The sequence below is a fragment of the Anolis carolinensis genome, chromosome 5, assembly GCF_035594765.1.
Source record: "Anolis carolinensis isolate JA03-04 chromosome 5, rAnoCar3.1.pri, whole genome shotgun sequence".
NCBI lineage: Eukaryota > Metazoa > Chordata > Lepidosauria > Squamata > Dactyloidae > Anolis > Anolis carolinensis.
In genome coordinates, this window is record NC_085845.1 from 163,299,896 (window position 1) to 163,319,738 (window position 19,843).

The 19,843-nt window shown below is 35.5% G+C and overlaps 2 protein-coding genes across 6 annotated transcripts in view; one reads left to right on the forward strand and one right to left on the reverse strand.

The window, feature by feature from the left end:
• The window catches only part of plekhg7 (pleckstrin homology and RhoGEF domain containing G7), a 30,520-nt gene extending 17,044 nt beyond the window's left edge, over positions 1-13,476 (forward strand). Inside the window, exons 14-18 of one of the 3 annotated variants that reach the window (XR_010006792.1) lie at positions 114-193; positions 10,052-10,211; positions 11,000-11,039; positions 12,517-12,614; positions 13,054-13,476. Coding sequence is in view for 2 of the 3 variants with exons in the window: in XM_003221081.4 (XP_003221129.2) it covers positions 114-193; positions 10,052-10,211; positions 12,517-12,614; positions 13,054-13,161 (446 nt within the window). In the remaining variant the exon portion in view is untranslated. Of the gene's footprint in view, positions 1-113; positions 194-10,051; positions 10,212-10,999; positions 12,615-13,053 lie in introns of those variants that run through there. The other 2 variants (XM_003221081.4, XM_062982808.1) reach the window with 2 other exon arrangements.
• A 776-nt stretch (positions 13,477-14,252) lies between these two features.
• The window catches only part of eea1 (early endosome antigen 1), a 75,075-nt gene continuing 69,484 nt past the window's right edge, over positions 14,253-19,843 (reverse strand). For all 3 annotated transcript variants that reach the window (XM_008110871.3, XM_062982806.1, XM_062982807.1), the window contains one exon: positions 14,253-18,614. In XM_008110871.3, the coding sequence (XP_008109078.1) occupies positions 18,492-18,614 (123 nt within the window). In that variant the 3' untranslated portion in view covers positions 14,253-18,491. The remainder of the gene's footprint in view (positions 18,615-19,843) is intronic.

The following is a 19,843-nucleotide window of genomic DNA, read 5'->3' on the forward strand; positions in this document are numbered from 1 at the left end:
TTCAGCTACATCTAAAAGGAAGATGCAATGCTGAAGGGCTGGGCTGGGAGTCTTTTCTTCTTTTTTTTGTAATTGACTCATTACAGTTAAGCTTTTTTGGCATTTTTCCTCAGAACATATGAAGCTTACTGATGTCTACTTGTTTCTATTTGATGATCTGCTGCTGATTACAAAACCTAATCGGCAGAAAAAGGTAAAAAAGAAAAAAGAACATAGTAGTAACTGTATTTATGAAAAACACTGAAATAATTATGTTAAAATTAAGAGGGTGGAGGACGAATTGTACATTATTTATTTATTTGCCCCATTTGTACCCCGCCTTTCCCACCTCGGATACACATATTGGGCATACATATAAAATAAAACAAAAATTAAAAATGCATGCAATAGCATTAAAATTCTGATAATTAAAAATCACCCTATCTACAGGTCATAGTCTGAAGCCCACTCCCCATAAATAATATACAATTTAAAAAAAAAAAATTTCCAGGTAGGGAGGGAAGGAAAGCAGGGAGGGAGAGGTGGAGGGAACAGGGGAAGAGGGGAGAAGGAAAAAGGGGCTGAGTAGACAAAAAGAAGTTAAAACTGGAAAAAAAAATGGAAAGGGGAGCCGAAATGATAAAAATTAAGAAGAAAAGAAAAGAAAAAAGGGAGGAATGCGTCGAGCTTCCTTTCTTCTTTATAGTGGGATGGTGTGAAGTCCAAAAACAATAAGAAAAAAATAAGTAGATAAGTAAATAAAATTGTCCATCGTACATGTTTGTTCTTCTATGTGTCACTCCTGACTGTTTTCTTTGTTTTAAATTAGTAACTTTAATTTATTTTCTTTCATCCAATCTTTGAAAAGAGTAAATAATATAAATAATATACAATTGATGAACAGGACAAGAGTTATCATGGGCCTTTGATATCTGATAGGGTTTGGTTTCAGGACCTCGTATAGATACCAGAATCAGTAGAAACACAGGTCTCATTATATAGATAGTAGATATCGTATAGATATCAGAATCAGTAGAAACACAGGTCTCATTATATATAATATAGAATGGCATCCTTTATATAAAACATAAAATCAAGGTTTGCCTTTTGGAATTTTTTAAAATATTTTCAAGCCATGGGTAGTTCAATCCTTGGAATTCATGAATATGGAGCGTTGACTGTATACTTACTCAGTTGCAGAATCAACATCTCACAAATGGCAAATTCTGAAAACTCTATAGCACCCATAGGTTGTTTACATGTAGCAGTCATTCCCCAACATGCAGGTTTTTAAAAAGCAAGAAAAATGCTACCCAATCCATAGTGAGGCAGCACTGACAAGGCTGTTGAGGCCCAGACTAGTTTGACAAAAAATGAACAAAGCCCTATTTAAACTGCACATATCTTATGTGTAGTGCAATTTTGTTTAAAAAAAGAACAATACAATATTTAAAATGAAGAACAATTTTAACCAACATAAACTTACCAGTATATCAATGAGAAGTGTGAGGCTGCTTTTGGCTAATGAGATAGTCAAGTTACCGTATATACTCGAAGATAAGCCGAGTTTTTCAGCCCTTATTTATGAGCTGAAAAAGCCTCCCCCGGCTTATATTCGGGTCAAGGTCAAGCCAGCAGCCGGAGCCTGGAGGCCACAGTATGTTTTCTTTTCCAAAACCTCCCCTCTTCACTTCTCCTCCCAGGCTGGTTATCTTATTTTTTTTTGAGAGAGAGACAGAGACAAGAAGCAAATGTTTTCAAAAGCGAAAGGAGAATGTGAGAGAAACCCTTGCAAACCAGATTGCATGGGTAGAAGGGGAAGGAAAAAAGATATTCTTGCAAATTTGCACGATTCATTACTATTATTATTATTATTATTATTATTATTACTACTACTACTACTATTGCAAGAACATTTGAGTCCAAAGGGAGGGAAGGAGGGGAAAGAGAGCAACAGAAGGTGTGTATTTCTCTTTATTCCTAAGGAAACAAAATGAGGTGGGTTTTTTTGGGAGGGGGAGAGAAGTTTTTTTTTTTTTTTTTTGCAAATAATTTTTATTGGGGTTTATCACTAGCGAAACACAAAAACAAACAAACAATAATAATGAAACAACACAAAACAACTTAACCGAAGACACCAGGATAGGGGGGGGGGGAGGGGATAAGGGTAGTGAGGGTGATGGTGGTGTGTGAGTGTATGGGCTGACTTCCATTTATGCATCTTCTTCCATTTATGAATCAGTCTTTAGTTATATGCACTATGTTCTTTAAATAGTCCTCAAAACTAGTCCAGTCGGTAGCTTTCAATATTGTTCCGTTCGTTTTCTTGATCAAAAAAGATAATTGGTCCATATTCTTGATTTCCAGTAGTTTGTCTAACCATAATTCTTTTGTTGGTATCTGTGTGGATTTCCATAATCTTGCAATCACAAGTCTAGCTGCAGTAATAAAAAAAGTGAAGAGTTTGTCTGTATTGGGATCGATCTTATCGTCACAATTGTATAAGCCTAGTAGGAGTAGCTCTGGTTTTTTAATAAATTTAGTTTTTAATATAACATTACTTTCCTCCAATATTGCAGTCCAAAATTTTCCCAATTTTTTACATTTCCACCACATGTGGAAATAGGAACCTGTTTGGGTTTTACATCTCCAACATTTGTTATTCGCGTTTTTGTACATTAAGCCAATCTTTTTTGGAGTTAAATACCACCTGTGTATAAGTTTGAGCCAATTTTCTTTCAGGTCGACCGAGTATGTGTATTTCATTTTCTTATTCCAAATCGATTCCCATTCCTGCATCTGGATAGGTCTTTCTATGTTTTTTGCCCATGTTGTCATTGCTTTTGTTACTCTCGACGATTCTGTATCCCAGGATAGTAAGTTGTTATACATTACAGTTATGCATTTCTTATCAATAGAGATAAACTTATCCCAGAATCCTGGTTCTTGCTCAAAACCCACCAGGCTATCCCCTTTATAAGCTTCTTTAATTTGGAAATACTGGTACCAAGATACATTTTTGTTAAGTTCTTGTATTTTTGTTAATTCCTTCAATTTTGGGGGAATCCTTTTATCATTTGCTACAGTTAACAATTCTCTATATGTAGGCCATTTTCTCCAACCTAATAATCGTCTATGGTCTGCTTCTATAGGGGACAGCCATAGTGGGGTTTTTGTGTGGAAGCGACTTTTGTAATTGTCCCATACTCTCAGAAGAGCCGATCTGATAAAATGGTTGCCGAATTGTTTCTCAATCTTCGCTTTTTTGTACCACATGTAACCATGCCAGCCTTTTCTTAGTTCATGGCCTTCCAAATTTAAGATCCTAACTTTTTCTAATTTAGCCCAATCTCTTATCCAACAAAGAGCACACGCATCGTGGTATAGCTTAAGGTCTGGTACACCCAATCCTCCCTGAGTTTTTCGTGAAATCATAATGTTATAATTTATCCTAGCTCTTTTATTTTTCCAAATAAATCTCATAATCTCTTTCTGCCAATCCTTAAATAATTTTGTACTCCTTATAATTGGTATATTTTGGAAAAGATACAAAAGTTTAGGGAGGATATTCATTTTTATAATTGCTATTCGTCCCAATAGTGAGACGTTAATGTTTTTCCATTTTTCCAAATCGTTTTTAATTTCCTTCCAGATTCTTATATAATTTAGGTCTAATAATTGATTATTTTTTGCAGATATCCAAATCCCTAAATATTTTAGTTTAAGTGGTGTTTCCAGACCCGCGATGTCTTGTAACTCTTTTTGTTTCCTTTTGGACATGTTTTTCGTAAGCATCATTGTTTTCTTTTTATTAATTTTGAGACCGGCAACCTTCCCGAATTCGTCAATTTTTGCTATCCACTTATGGATATTCTGAATTGGGTTTTCTATAATACAAATAACATCATCCGCAAAGGCACGATATTTATAATCCTGGTTGTCAATTTTAATACCTTGTAGGTTTATATCTTTTTTGATTGCCTTCAGCAGGATCTCTAAAGCCATGATGAATATTAAGGGTGAGAGAGGGCAACCCTGTCTCGTGCCTTTGCTTATTACAATTTTGTCTGTCTCCTGACCGTTTATTTGAATTTTTGCCCATTGGTCCTCATAGATGCTATTAATGCCATTTTGAATTTGTGTACCTAAATCCAATTCTTGAAATAAGAGTTTAAAAAAATTCCAGTTCAAATTATCGAAGGCTTTCTCTGCGTCTACAGAAAGAAAGCCTACTTCTCTTTGGTTGTGCTGTTCATAAAATTCCATTGCGTCTAGTATTACCCTTACGTTGTCTTTAATGGTTCTGGAGGGGAGGAAGCCCGTTTGGTCTTCCCCTATCCACCCATTCAGGAATTTTTTGAGTCTGTTGGCCAAGATTTTTGTAAAAATTTTATAATCTGTGTTTAGGAGCGAAATAGGTCTATAGTTCTTGGTTTCGGATGGATCTGCATCTTCTTTGGGTATCATTATTATTGTGGCCTCCTTCCATGTTTCTGGGATAACTTTATCTTGCAAAGCCTGGTTCATTAATTTTTTTAGGAATTTGATCATTTCCGGTTGTCCTAGTTTATAAAAACCTGCTATAAAGCCGTCAGGCCCTGGCGTTTTGTTACTGTCTAAACTTTTTATTGCTTTGAGAATTTCTTCTTCTGTTATTTCCTTATTAAGATCCAATCTTTGTTCATCCGTAATTTTGTCCAGTTTTTGTTTCCCTAAGTATTCTGTTATGGCCTCTGGATTTATATTGTCTTTAGAATATAAATTTACGTAAAATTTTTGGAAGGCCTCTCTTATTTCTTTATCCGAATTTACCATTCTTTCTTCAAATTTAATTTTCATAATTTGTCTATTTTGTTTCTTCTTTCTTATTAACCGGGTGAGCCATTTGCCTGGTTTGTTTGCATTCTCAAATGCATATTGTTTGACCCATTTGATTTTTTTAGCCACCTCCTCTAAATCCCATCTTTCTTTCATTTTAGCTAACAGCGCTAAGTTCCTTTTTATTTTCTGATTTTTGGGGTTGATTTTTAATTCTTTTTCTTTTGCTTCAATTTCTTTATTCAACCTATTCCACTCTAGGTCTTTATGCTTTCTTTTGCTGGAATTTAGTTGTATAAAAAAACCTCTTGCAACAGCTTTAAAGGCGTCCCATACGATTTGGGGGTTTGTCTCACCATTATCATTTATACTGAAGTATTCTACAATCATTGCGTTAATTTTGTTAACATCTTGTTTATGCTTTAATAAATTTTCATTTAACCTCCACTTCTTTAAACAGTGTTTTTTATTTATTACCATTGTTAATGGGCAGTGGTCTGATATGTCTCTGGCCCGAATTTGTATGTCAGATATTGTTGTCATCAATGATTTAGATGTCCAGATCATATCAATTCTGGACCACGCTTGGTGTCTGTTGGAAAAGTGTGTATAATCTTTGCTCGTTGGGTTTAGTTCTCTCCATGGATCTATTAGATCATATTCCTCTTTTAAAACTATAAGATTTTTTGGTAGGGAAGTTGTTTCTCTTACCTTCTTTGAACTATTTGTTTTATCTAGCTTTACATCTAATACTCCATTGAAATCACCAAGGAGTATCATATGGTCAAATTCTGTGTTGTTAATTTTTTCTCTCAATGTTTTAATAAATTTTGTTTTGGGGCCATTTGGCGCGTAAATATTGCAGATCAATATTTTTTCATTTTCAAAATCTATAGTCACTGCAATTACTCTACCCTCATTGTCTTTGAATACTTCTTTAGCCGGGAATTTGTCGTCTATATATAGAACTACCCCTCTTTTCTTTACCTTATCTGCTGCAATAAAGGATTGACCTAGATATCCCTTCTTTAGGAGGCTTATATGTTTGAGGGCTATATGTGTTTCCTGTATTGCTATGATATTATACTTTTCCTTTTTTAATTTGTTAAATAGTCTGTTACGTTTATTCGGTGAATTTAACCCGTTAAGATTATTTGAAAAACATTTTAGTTGATAACAGACTTTACTCATCTCTTTGTGTTCTCTCCTCTTCTGTTGGATCTCCCTCATCCGAATCGTCTTGGTCCGTGTTTAAATCCAACTCAGTCACTGTTTGGTCTTTATCTTTGGGCGAGTCGAATCTTCTCTTCTTTGTTTCTTTAGGGTTTTTACCGCTGTCTGATGATGATGAGACTCTGTTGCTTTTTACGTCTTTCTTTAAAGTTCTAAAAAAGTCTTTGGCTTCTTCTTCCGTGGTTATCCATATTTTATCCTCTTTGTAAGTTGCCATCAGGCCTTCGTATTTCTCCCATCTGTATTTAATTTGTCTTCTCTTGAGTTCATCGGTGAGGAAGTAATACTTTCTTCTTCTATTTAATATCGATTTTGGATATTCTTTTAAGATAATCACTTTCCTCTCCTTGTACCAAATTGGGTTTCGGGCGTGTCTTCTTAACACTTCATCACGTGTAGTTTTTTTCAAAAAGTGTACAATGACATCCTTGGTTGCTTTATTTTTCTTGGTAAAATTTGATTGCACTCTATAAACTCTATCAATTTGCCCACAGGCCTCCTGATCTGTACATTGTAATAGTTGGGCTGTCAATCGTGTTATCACCCAACCTATGTTCTCCTTTTCCTCCTCTTGAACGTTTCTGTATCTCAATTGGAATTCCAGTGCCTGTAATTCCAGTCTTTCCTGTATTTTTTCCAGTTTTTTCCCCTTTTCTTCCATGGACTCAATTTTCTCTTGCAATTTAGATTGTGTTTTTTCGTTCTTCCTATTTACTATTTTTAAGTCATTTATATCATTGGAGTTTTTTATAATTTCTTGCTTCATAGCACCTATCTCCTCTCTCCATTCTTTCTTTAGGTCTGCCATTTCTTCTTGGAATGTTTTGTATTGTAGGTCTTGTTTCCTGGCTATCATTTGGACTTCATTTTGCATTAAATCCTGCTTCTCTGAAATTTTCTTAATCTCCCTCAAAATCTCTTTTAGGCCCCCCTCCTCTGGTAAAGAGGACCTTCTTACATTCAATCTTGAATCCATTTTATCTTTCTCCATTTTCCATTTGGGGGTCGTCATTGCAACGAGTTATCCTTCTAAGTAGTTACTGTTTAATATCTCTGATGAGGAATCTGAAGCACTTGCCTATTATTTTTGTACACCAGGGTTAAATGGGTTTCTATATCAGATTTATCAGATTTATAGTTGGTGAAGATAGGGACATATATATTGATATCTTGATATATACACCAAGCAGTTATCTCTAGGCGGCGATGATCAATATTTTCCGGGATTAGGTTGGTACCTCGTTGCTTTCCTAGATGGGACTGCGGGGTAGCGTATCACTTTTTGGAGGCTGGAAGCCGTAACTAAAGAACCCGTCACCGTGGAGCAGCGAGTTATAGTACACAGCACAAAAAAAAAACACAGACAGGAGAGTCTGTAGAAGATTAGGGACTGATTTTTTTCTCCCGTTTTATATTTTATTATATTTTTATTTTATCCCCCTTACCACTCTCCTGCTTATTTAATCCCGATCCTTCCTTTTCTTCACCGCTTTATTTTACCGCTTCGTTCCTTGGTTCCTCTCTTCGGTATTTTAGTTTATTATACTCCCTTTGCTTGGACTTTAATTGCCTTCGCCCTGTGTTCTGCTCAATGAGGTCCGCACGGAAACGTTTGCCTCATCCTGAGTTCCTTTCAGTCCTGTCCCTTCCGGGTTTTACGTTCGCCGCTTGCGTCAGCGCCTCCTTCCTGCTGTTTGTTTAAAGAAGGGCAGGCTGTAGACAAAACATCATGGCGCCAAGGACACTCTTGCAGCCCAGACTTGGCTCTCTCCTTTGCGGGACCCCTCTAACAGCTGTAAGGTCTCTTCAACCTAAATATAACTCTTCACTATACACCTCTTCTCTCCTCTCCTCTCGTCTGGCAGAGGAAAACCGCGCGGATCCGTTTGGTTGTTTTGTTTGTTCGTTTGTTGGTTAGGTCTTTAAATCTATGTCTGGTTATTCCATTAACATCCAATTAAATACTGCTAAGTGCCGTGGCTACTGGCTTTGACTGAAATTTATGTTTCTACTTCGGACTATTCAGTTTGTAATCAGATTTCAGGCAGCGTTAGCTTACCCTTTGTTCTGTGTCAGCGAGTGTGTAGCGTGGTTAGGCTGGCAGATAGTGCGGAGATTCACCGCTTCCCGTCCTTCGACCCGCCGGTCTTGACCCTCCGGACCCACTGGAACCTCGCCCTTGAGGGGTGAGGGTCGCTGGGGCCGTCGGAGGTACCCAAAGATACCGGCGTCTCTTCCCTACTCGATCCGAGGGAGGAGAGGGAGCTGCAGCTCTACCAGGTCAAACTCGCGGTTGGTTCACCCAGAGCCCAGGTGAACCCAGCCTGTCGCCATTGCCACGCCACCGGAAGTGGGAGGGGGAGAGAAGTTTTAAAAAGCTTTTTCTGGCTACTTTTAGAGTTTGAAAAAGGGAGAAAGAAAAGAGGGGGGAAAGGGCAGGAGAAAAGAGGACAAAGTTGTTTTCAGGGGGGCTTTGTTTTGAGAGGATTTGAAAGGTTTCAGGGGGAAATACACATGTGAAATTAGTATATATAAAGATAGCTCTATATCTAGCTCTGCATTATTTATGTAGGAATTATATGTTGGAAACTGGCCTGAGGGCAGGGTACAAATGAAGCTGTTGTTGATTATGATGATGATTATTATAAAGTTATTGTTGCTTTTCCACTTATAGAGTTAGTTTACTGTTTTTCTTTGAAATGCAGTAAATATTCAAAACATTTAACCCACTGATGCCTCAATTAATATAATTTTATTGGTATCTAATTTTATTTTTGAAATTTACCAGAAGCTGCTGCATTTCCCACCCTCGGCTTATACTCAGGTCAATAAGTTTTCCCAGGTTTTTTTTGGTAAAATTAGGTGCCTCGGCTTATATTCGGGTCGGCTTATACTCGAGTATATACGTAATTAGGATTTTTGTCATGTGCCTTCAAGTCGTTTAAGGGAGACCCTAAGTCAAAAGTTTGGACAGGGGAGTGAGTAAATGATCTCTAAGAGTCACATCTGACCCGTGGGCCTTAGTTTGGGGACTGCTGCTCTAGAGAATGATCAGTGAACTACAAATGAGGACTCCAGGGCTGAGGGAAAGAACAGGCATGTCAACAAAAAAGATAATGGCCCAAGTCCATTTGGACTTGCAAAATTTCTAAAGATAGTGTTCAATATTTTTCATGCTCAGAGTGCAAACGGGAAAAAATGTAAAGGATACTTAAAGGTCAGTAAGTTCCTCTTTTGCAATAAAAAAGACATCCTGCCACATAATTGCTACTATGATACAAGTAAGGTTTTTAGAAGATCTGTGTTTACAATTATGTGACTCACTGTATGCTTATGCAAGGCTTGGCTCTAGATTTTATTTCTGCTTATTCCATTGTTATTATTTTCACTGTGCATTCTTAATGGAGAAGTGGTTTGCAAATCTTTAGAATAGCAAGATTTTCGAGAAACACAGCTCCATTTGCTAGCCTTTAGCTCTTAATTTTAGTCTACAAAACAAAACAAAACAAAAATCCTGAGATCATATCTCCTATCTGTGGAGCACCTGAGCTCTCCAGGGGATAACTATGGCAGAAAATCAAATAAGGTACTCACTTGGTCTCAGGTTCTGACGGTAGGTGATTATATTTTCTGAGATCACTGCTTCCATTTTGACAACACAGTGAAAACAACATACAACCAACCGGTTGATTTGCTTTTAGAGAACTCTAAATATTGTAATTTAATATCTATAAATGTTGCTATCAAATCTAGGTCATCAATATATCACACAATCTAATAATTAATTTAAACAGCAATAACACTTTGAATTATTGAACTAGCCCAACGGCAAAAGAATTTGAATGTGTGCCAGTTTTGATAGATATTGAATATATTTTGCTGGCCCAGTTTACATCATATTGTGCTGGCTCCAGTTTACATCATATTGTGCATTCATGAAATATCATAATTACATTCAATATTAACAAACAAGGAGGAGATATGGATTCAATAGAGTGGGGAGTTTTTTTGTTTCTTTCAGAAATCTGGAGGTCCTGATTTGAGTGTAATCCCTGCCTGCCCTTTCTTTTCTCTGGAGTTGAAGTCTTTGCTTGAAGAAGGCAGTTCATATATGGTGCTTGATCAGCCAATCCCATTAGATAGACTGGTTGTAAGAAATATTGATCCATTCCACATAACAGGTATTTCAAAATATGTGTTACTTACATGCAACTTAATAACACCTTTCAAATATATTAAGCAAAAACAGTGAAAGTCTGCAGATTTAAACATTTTGTTTACCTTCACTTGGTTGGTAAATATAAATAACAAAGGCAGGCAGACTCATTCTAAGGAAAAAAAATATAAAACCCCAGTTAAAGTAATACAGTAGAGTCTCACTTATCCAACACTCACTTATCCAACGTTCTGGATCATCCAACACATTTTTGTAGTCTATGTTTTCAGTATTTCGTGATATTTTGGTGCTAAGTTCATAAATACAGTATTACTACATAGCATTACTGCATATTGAACTACTTTTTCTGTCAAATTTGTTGTATAACATGTTGTTCTGGTGCTTAATTTGTAAAATCATAACCTAATTTGATGTGTAATAGGCATTTCCTTAATCCCTCCTTATTATCCAACATATTCGCTTATCCAACATTCTGCTGGCCCGTTTATGTTGGATAAGTGAGACTCTACTGTACTTCTATTATATCAAACAAAAGGCCACAAAATGTGCACAAGTTTTAAGATGGAATGAACTTCTGAACAAGTCTTGTGAAAAAGTGAATACTGTTGGAAATAGCAACCTCCCAAGCCTTTCACTATTTATTTATTAATGTATATATTTACTAACCTGTATTCTATGTGTATGTTGATTTTCCAGTTTGACTGACCATTTTGGTGTGGGAGGGGTTATAGACATATGATTTACTGAGCATGTTCAGACTCAGGACTCAATTTTGTATTCAATCTGTTTTAGACCTCAGTGGAGGTGGGTACATGTTTGCTTATGGACTTCAGTGAGTACAAATATACTTTATTTATTTCGTGTCAAAAGCATTGCATAACAAATACATTTTAAAATGATGGGGGAAAAAGGAAAGAAAAAAAAGGAGCCTCCCCGAAGATTGAGTAAGATTCAGTCGGGCATCCCCTGGGCAACGTTTCTTGTAAGCGGCCAATCTTTCCACACCCAAAAGCATTGGATGAATGGATGAATACCAAAGGTCTTTATCAAGACCATTGCTAACGATTATGTCTATTAATATAGAAGGTTTGTCACTTGCTAAGGAAGAACTATTAGCCAAAATGTCTGAGGACATTTCGTGTGACATCCTATGTATACAGGAAACACACAGAGACATCACAATGAGAAGACCAAAAATTCTTGGAATGCAACAAATATACTTAAAGACTATGGACTGTTGATTAAGAATGATACTGTGTACTCAACACAGAGAAGCTATATACAGTAGAGTCTCACTTATCCAACATAAACAGGCCGGCAGAATGTTGGATAAGCGAATATGTTGGATAATAAGGACAGATTAAGAAAAAGCCTATTAAATATCAAAATAGGTTATGATTTTACAAATTAAGCACCAAAACATCATGTTATACAACAAATTTGACAGAAAAAGTAGTTCATTACACATTAATGCTATGTAGTAATTACTGTATTTACGAATTTAGCACCAAAATATCACAATGCATTGAAAACATTGACTAGAAAAAATGCGTTGGATAATCCAGAACGTTGGATAAGTGAGTGTTGGATAAGTGAGACTCTACTGTACTATCTAACTGCTGGTCGTGAGGTCGCCCTGAACTTTAATAAGAAATGTGCCTGTATGGTGAATTAATACAAGATGTTTGTGAGTAAACAAGATATTATTTTTCAAAGAAGAATTTGCTTTTTATCTCTGAGTGCATATTTTAAACTAAGAGATTTCAAGGGAGTGTATATCTTTTGGGCAACTGCAACTGCAAAGAAACATCTTTTAAAATTCTGCCAACCAAATATATTTTTGTAGTGGCATGCCTGTGTCCTTCACAATTCAAAGACATGGTTCTTCAGTTTAACAGCTGAGTCACCTGTGTGCCATTACATGAATGTTTGTGAATATCATTTGTTCAAAGAGTTTTAACAAGGTCATGCTTTTCTTGATTACTGGTTTTCAGAAGGTCTCCACATATTCATGGAGATTCACATCTGCCAAAAGGATATGTGCCCAGAGATTGGGTGCAGTTATTTTCCAATAAATACAAAAGCTATCTAATCTATTTCCTACCAGTGCAAGGATTCTGGCTACCGGTTACATTTGCTGAAATATTTAATATTGCAGAAGACCTCAATTCCTTAAAGTTAATGAGATGTGGTTATCCGCTCTATACCTTACCTGTAGTTAGAAATCCCTGTTTAAATACAGGCAGACATTTATATTTTATGGAGATCTGGAGTGAAAGCTGTGTCTTATGTCTCATTTATCTCCTTAGCTTTTGGACTACGAAATGCTTTTCTAATACAGCATGAAAATAGATATCAGCAGTGCATAGCTGCCTTCGTACTACAAGCACAGACTGATTCTGTCAAGGTATGCATTTTGTTTTTCTTAACAGAATAAAAGAAAACCATAATAAAAGGAAAAGATAAAGTTAACATCTCTTCCTAATTATATTGGTTGATATACATACTTATATGCAATAAAACCAGGACAACATACTACTTTTAAATACTTTTAAAAAATAAATTCCCATAAGTATAAACCTGAACAGATGTGTTTGTTTCCTGGGACATCTATCAATATTGTCCTCAAGTAAAAAAGAATCTCCCATCTCCTTTTTTCCAAACTACACATTAGCCTACCTACTTGCAATAAATAAAATTGCTTAATTTCTAGTACAATGTGAAAATGAGATATACCATCTTAAAATAAGCTTCATATTATTGGGTATATGAATAACATATAAGAATTTTGATGACTTGTAGTTATGAAAACAATCAATATTTACAGAATTTTTCTTCTATTACAGAAAACATGGCTGTCCCAAATTGAAACTGCAATCTCAGAATGTTCTAAGAAACACAATTCTTCTCAACCACCATCTTCCCATTCATCTGCTGAATCATCTGAAATTTAGTTGTGGAACTGATGGGCCTTGGAACAAGCTTTCTTCTTTTATAACAAAATGTTTAAAATATTCACAATTTTTTCTAACAGTAAGGAAAGTTAATACCTAGCTGGCATAGTCTACCTAGCACATAGGTCAGAGAAGGAAATTGACAACTCGTCATAGAGTCATTCAAAAGTGTGTAGCACTGATATGCCCTTCAATTCTGGGTATCTTTTCATGGATCAGCTTTCCAAGATCAATAGAAGTGGGTAAACATTGGGAAAGTTATATGTAAACTGGGGAGAAATCAAGTGCCATTAAACCAATGTCTTTTAAACTGTCCTTATTCAATTCTTCTAATGTCAAGTGATTGAAAACACAGAATCATAAAATCAGAGTTGGAAGAGACCAGTGGGCCATCCAGTACAAACCCCTGTCATGAAGGGAAAACGCAATGAAGGCACCCCTAACAAATTGCCATCCCGACTCTGTTAAAAGACTCCAAAGAAGAAGCATCTACTGGACTCGGAGGCAGAGAGGTCCACTGTTGAACAGCTCCACAGTCATGAAGTTCAGGTGGAATCTCTTTTCCTGTAATTTGAACCCATTGCTCCATTCCTAGCTTCCAGAGTAGCAAAAAACAAGCCTGCTTCCTCTTTCTTATGACATCCTTTCACATATTTAAACATGGATATAATGTCTTCTCTCAACCTTCTCTTCTGCAGGCTAAACAGACCTAGCTCTTTAAGCCGCTCCTCACAAGGCATGCTTTGCAGACCTTTTATCATTTTACTCATGCTCTTCTGGACACCTTCTAGTTTGTCAATACCATTCATGAACATCACTGGTAAAGACTGAGGGAAAGCAGGAGGGGGGAAATGACTTTAGTCAAATGTTTACCAATCTACCAATGGGATAGGAGAAACTAGCAAAACCCTCTTTGTGCCATTTTCATGGTAAAGTAGGGTGAAAAAACACAAAGCTTTACTACAACAAATCTGGAAAGTGGAAAATACTTCAGATTTGCTTGTCCACTATCTAAATCTGCATATGAAAAGAATCTGCTACAGTAAACTTTCTACATCAGCAAAAGCACAGCAAATCAGTCACTGCAAATGTTCTATCAGAAATGACTAATTTTATTTTCAGCCCAATAACAGATTAAAATACAAAAGTAACATTTCCACAAGTTTCCACCCATGTGTTTCATATACAGAATTATAGTTGGTGCATGGTGTCGTTTTCTTGTTCCTCCACTTTCACCACTTTCCAAATGCAGAGTTTAGGAATTTACAGTGCATACTGAACTAAACCCTTTCACAATGTAAGGCACAACTACATGACTACAAGTCATAAACACACCACGGAAAGGAGGGACTTCAGAAAATCCAACCGATAAAAATTGCCATGCAAAACTATCTACAAGATAATGTGAGTGTAAAGGTCCAATTGAAAAAAGAAGTGCAGTGTTATGAAGGTAAAGTTACCTTGATACATCTCCTGTAAATATAAAGTAAGCACAGAAGTGTTTCAATTCTAATTTTATACAATTATACAGAAAATCAGTAAATCGTATGCACAATATTCACATCTGCAACCATAATAAACCAATCATTAAAAAGAGGCCAACAGGACAGTACAATTTGTGGTACACTTTCATTAGAGCACAATTGTATTTGATAACTTTTGTTTAGGGTTCTGAAAACAGAAGCTAATTCAATGGCATGTAAAATATTAATGGTGGCCAACGGCCAATATATACCTGACAAGCCCTAAAGACTATAACTAGGACAGTTTATGTGATAGTTTGATTTTTGCCCAACAGCTGCAACTGCAAGCAAGTACAACTAAACTACAGAAGTTAAGAACTCATGTGAGTTTATAGCAATTGGAAGCTAGATAAGCATATACACCCAAACAATATATTTTTGGTGAGACATAATACTTGGAAATTTGGCAGTTATCACAAATCAGTACCCAACATTATAGTGAGAAAACCAGATCAAAATGGACTGGTTGAGTTTCATATCAAGAGGTAGTTAAAATGGAATCTTATACAGTGGTATCAAGTGTCAAATTGGAGACTGTGTGTTTTTAAAATCATATAATTACAAAAGTGAGAAATCTAAAACAAGCAGCGTTTGGGACAGATTTATATCATAAAATTTCTCTATATTTGCTGACTCAATTTGACTTTTTTTTCTTTCTCCCTTGATGCTGAAAATTGGGAGTCAACTGATATTACACAAAAGGAAACCAAAGATCAAGAGCTGCCATTCTGGCCACCAAATGAATTGCCTAAATGCAAAAATTAAGAGTAATTTTTTAAAGCAAAGAACAGAAGGAAAATGAATTCAGGTTGTTTTTAAGAGAGACTAACAACTGAAAAAAGAAAACTCTAGTGAACTTAATACATCTTTGATTGACACAAGGAGAATGGATTAATTTCCTGATATCAAATCTGAAAGTCTTTTTGGGTGCATAGAATATTGTATCATCCCATTAACTGAGGCAGAGCAGTCAGATAAAGGCTAGGGCCTAAAGCAAAATGTAATTCCCAACTAGAAACAACCCACTCATTCAACTGAACTTTTATAGGTGTTAATTAAATCAATAGAGGCTTACGACTCTTACGACAGTTCTGTTAATTCAATGGATCTTTCTCATTTGGGCTTTAATAACTGGATTTCATCTTATCATTTTCTAAAATATAAAATAGAAAGAAATGTAGTATCATACAATTATAAAACTTTTAGCTTTATAGTTTTATATTATTCTGAAACTTTTAAAAACAGAATGTGAACACAAAAAACTTCTTTACGTAGATGTTCTGCTCTACTTATTGCTATGGCCTGACCATCCACATAAATTTAGTGTAATTTAATGGTGGAAACAAAACCTCAAAGAAAGGAAAGCACCCAACTAATGTAAAAAGTGCAAAACTGATATGCCTATATTATTTTTTTAATGCGTGTTATGAAAAATGCAAATTTCTTTCCTATGCCTATATCCTCAGGTGCACACAGGACTTATAGATACAATATTCCTATGCACTAAAATGAATTTCAATGAGCACTTATCTACAAATACCAAGCCTTCTGGATCAATTTTTCCATTGGTTCTTACAGAACAGTTGTTTCACAGTTTGCATATTGTGTTGGAAAAACTAGAATGAAAGTGCATAGTGCCAGTGACAATATTATTATCCTTCCTGAGGGATACTTGGATTTCTATTGAAATAGTTTAACTTTCGCAACTACAGAACTACAAGATTCATTTCTTGTCTCCATATATATATATATGTATGTATTCACTGTCTAGAACTGTAAGATACCCTCAACCAATTAAATTAACTCACAGCTCTTAAATCTATTCAAACACCCCTTTTGATTGAGGAACTTGTGGGTTTTCAAAAAAAATTTCTGAATACAACTTAGCTACAAATGCCGCAGGCGGCAGATGCTATAGTAAAAGCCATTGCCTCTCATACAAAAAGGCAATGCCTGTTACTACTCATGTCAGCATTATCTACATTTGCATTAGCTGGGATTTTGCTTCAGAACTAGTTTATTCATAGAAATGCACATAGATTTCTCTGATTGGAACTCTTATGATTAATCCAGGCTTAATTCTCATCTCTTTTAGTAGATGATGTGAACATTATTTATTTATACAATTACTCTTAAAAGAACAAGTAAATTTGGGAAGGGGAAATGCTAACTATATAATATTTGGATGGTTCAATGTCAGTCTGACATTTGAAAAGTCTATACATCATATTTGGTTTTTACCATCTGGCTATCATTGAAGCCTCTTTACAACAAGCAAAACTACTAGCCTAACCCTGATTAGTCCCCATGTGCCAGAAAAAAAGGAGCTTTGCTAGATATGGTATCATAAAAGATGTTTAATATGGAAACTTGAAGAACTGAATTTATAGGGTTCTGCAATAAACAAGATGCTTGACTTCTACAAATATGTCTTTATTACTCCCTTTTCCCTTCCTCTCTATTCCAGTCTTTGTATGTTGGAATCACTTGTTATCCAAACAAATCAAGGACAACTGCATGGCATTTTAAAAAACAAACTTAAAATCCAAGATCATCTAAGATTTTGGTCATCCTAGATTTTACAAGTACTTCTAAAATCCATACAGTGTCACTCCCATCCTCCTCAATCAAAGAAAATGTGAAACTGGAAGATATCACTTGCTGCTTAATTGCAACTGTTTAATTTTAAAATATATTTAATTTTAAAAGCAAGAATTTCAGCCTATTTTAAAGTTGGACAAAATGTTACCAGAATGTTGTAAAATCCATGACTGATATATACTTCAGTAAAATACCTAAAATAATGTAAGAGAATGTTCATCCCATTAACAAATACAGGATTCATTCCAAATCTGAGGAGATACAACAAAATCCTCCAGCAAAAGCTAAAAAACTGGAGAGAAAATACACTGAAAATGTTGGGAGTCCGGAATAACTAATTGCTTTCTGAACTACCTATCTCTGAATTTCAGCCCTTCTGTTCTGTGTATATTTTCTTGGCTCTTTCATGCAAACTTTCTTATGAGAGTGAAAAAAAACCTGGTATGTATTTAGTAGTACAAAGAAATGTAAATGAATTGTAAGGCTCTCAAAGGAAGAGAGGGAAAAATACAGCCCTACCCCATGTGTTTCAAATTGCATATTTAAATGATGAAGCCCACCTAAGTCCTTCTGATATGAAGCAAGAGAATTTTTAAAAGAAATCAAACATAGACAACAATCCTGATGCTGCTTCTACTTTTCAGTCAATTATATATTGTGAAATTGTAGTTAAACACCCTGACAATATTTAAGCTCTCGGTGCAGTTTTCCACCAAGTGGGCACACACCATAAGCGTGATACTCACTGCGCCATAGGAAGAAATAAAGGTAAGAAGCTGCTTGTTTTGGGGCCACTAAATTTCCTTTAAGTGCTGATGCAGCCATGAAATTGTGATTATGCCATTACAGCAGCAATATCCAATACACAAAATCCCTGCAAACATGTTTACTCTGAAAGATGTTACTTTCGAATAAATGGATTAAGATAAAAAAATACATTGTTACTCCTCTTTCAAACTTTATTTACAAGTTACTGGGGACTTATAAGCTCAACACAGAAGCTCTTGTAGGACCAAGACCAAATAAGCCATAGATAACTTCAGCCTCACAAGAAGTACAATTGTTTACTTTATCAATAAAGTATAAACTATGCTATAATTTCTCCAATTGTTACAATCATCGCCCAAACCAAACAGTAGTCTGAGTGTTGTACGAAGTGCATAACAGAAACTTTATTGTAGCATAACATTTAAGAGATGCGAGTAATTATCCTTGCAAGTCAATGAAACAAGTATCACAGACGCGAACAGGTTTCTTAGAAGAAGGAGTTAAGGCATTCTTTGATGAGCATTCGGCACAGAAGATATTTCCACATTGTCTGCAGTGATGCTGTAAAAAGAGGAGGGAAAAGTTGATACAGAGAAACACAATGCCAATAACAAACAACTGTTTGGAACTATAAAGATATGGATTCACTGCCCTTCATTTGCCCTTCAATTTAGTTTATTGCTTCGATCTTTAGCACACTCCATTGAGGAAAGTGGCAATGTATGGATTTTAAAGCAGAACTGAAAAACTATTATTTGAATGAGAATATAACCTATTATTTGCCAGTTCTGATGTTAACATCCAAACAGTGTTTTACTCAAGATGTAACTAACAAATTAAAAGTACAGAATGCAAAGAAAATGGGAGAGGAAAAGAAAGGCAAACACAAGGCTTAAAATGTTCATAGCGTTTTGTTGTTTTTTTAATTCACAATGAGCACAAAGTGTACACTATTAAGAGATAACAATATAGTCAAAGACAGAGCATTGGAATAAAATACATACAGAAATCTAGTATCAACTTTTGAGAGTAATTGGACATACAGTAGAGTCTCACTTATCCAACATAAACGGGCCGGCAGAACGTTGGATAAGCGAATATGTTGGATAATAAGGAGAGATTAAGGATAAGCCTATTAAACATCAAATTAAGTTATGATTTTACAAATTAAGCACCAAAACATCATGTTATACAACAAAACGGGCAGAAAATGTAGTTCAATACGCAGTAATGCTACGTAGTAATTACTGTATTTACAAATTTCGCACCAAAATATCATGATATATTGAAAACATTGACTACAAAAATGCGTTGGATAATCCAGAACGTTGGATAAGCGAGTGTTGGATAAGTGAGACTCTACTGTATAGTAAAATTTCTTCTTCCCACTTATATTTCAAAGGAGCTGCTGAATTCCTTTAAGTCTGTTTTGTTATTTTTAGGAGTCCTAAATGGTGTTAGATCAAAATTTTCAATCACATTGCTTTTGTCCATTTTTTTTTGTCTAAACTGGAAATGATGTGGTCCGCAACAATTGAAATTATGCACATACATACACACAGAGTATATACTAATTACTATGTATAAATACATACTTTATTATGTATTCAATATAATAATACTTTGCTATGGGTTTTTTTAAAGGAAAACAAAAAGGGTTGCGAATTTATGCAAGACATTCTGCCATCTTGCTCCCATTCAAATAGATCAGAACTGGACACACTCCTTAAGCATATCTGGTGCTAGCCATTGAGCACAGAGAACAGCATAAACATGCAAACAAAGCAGGT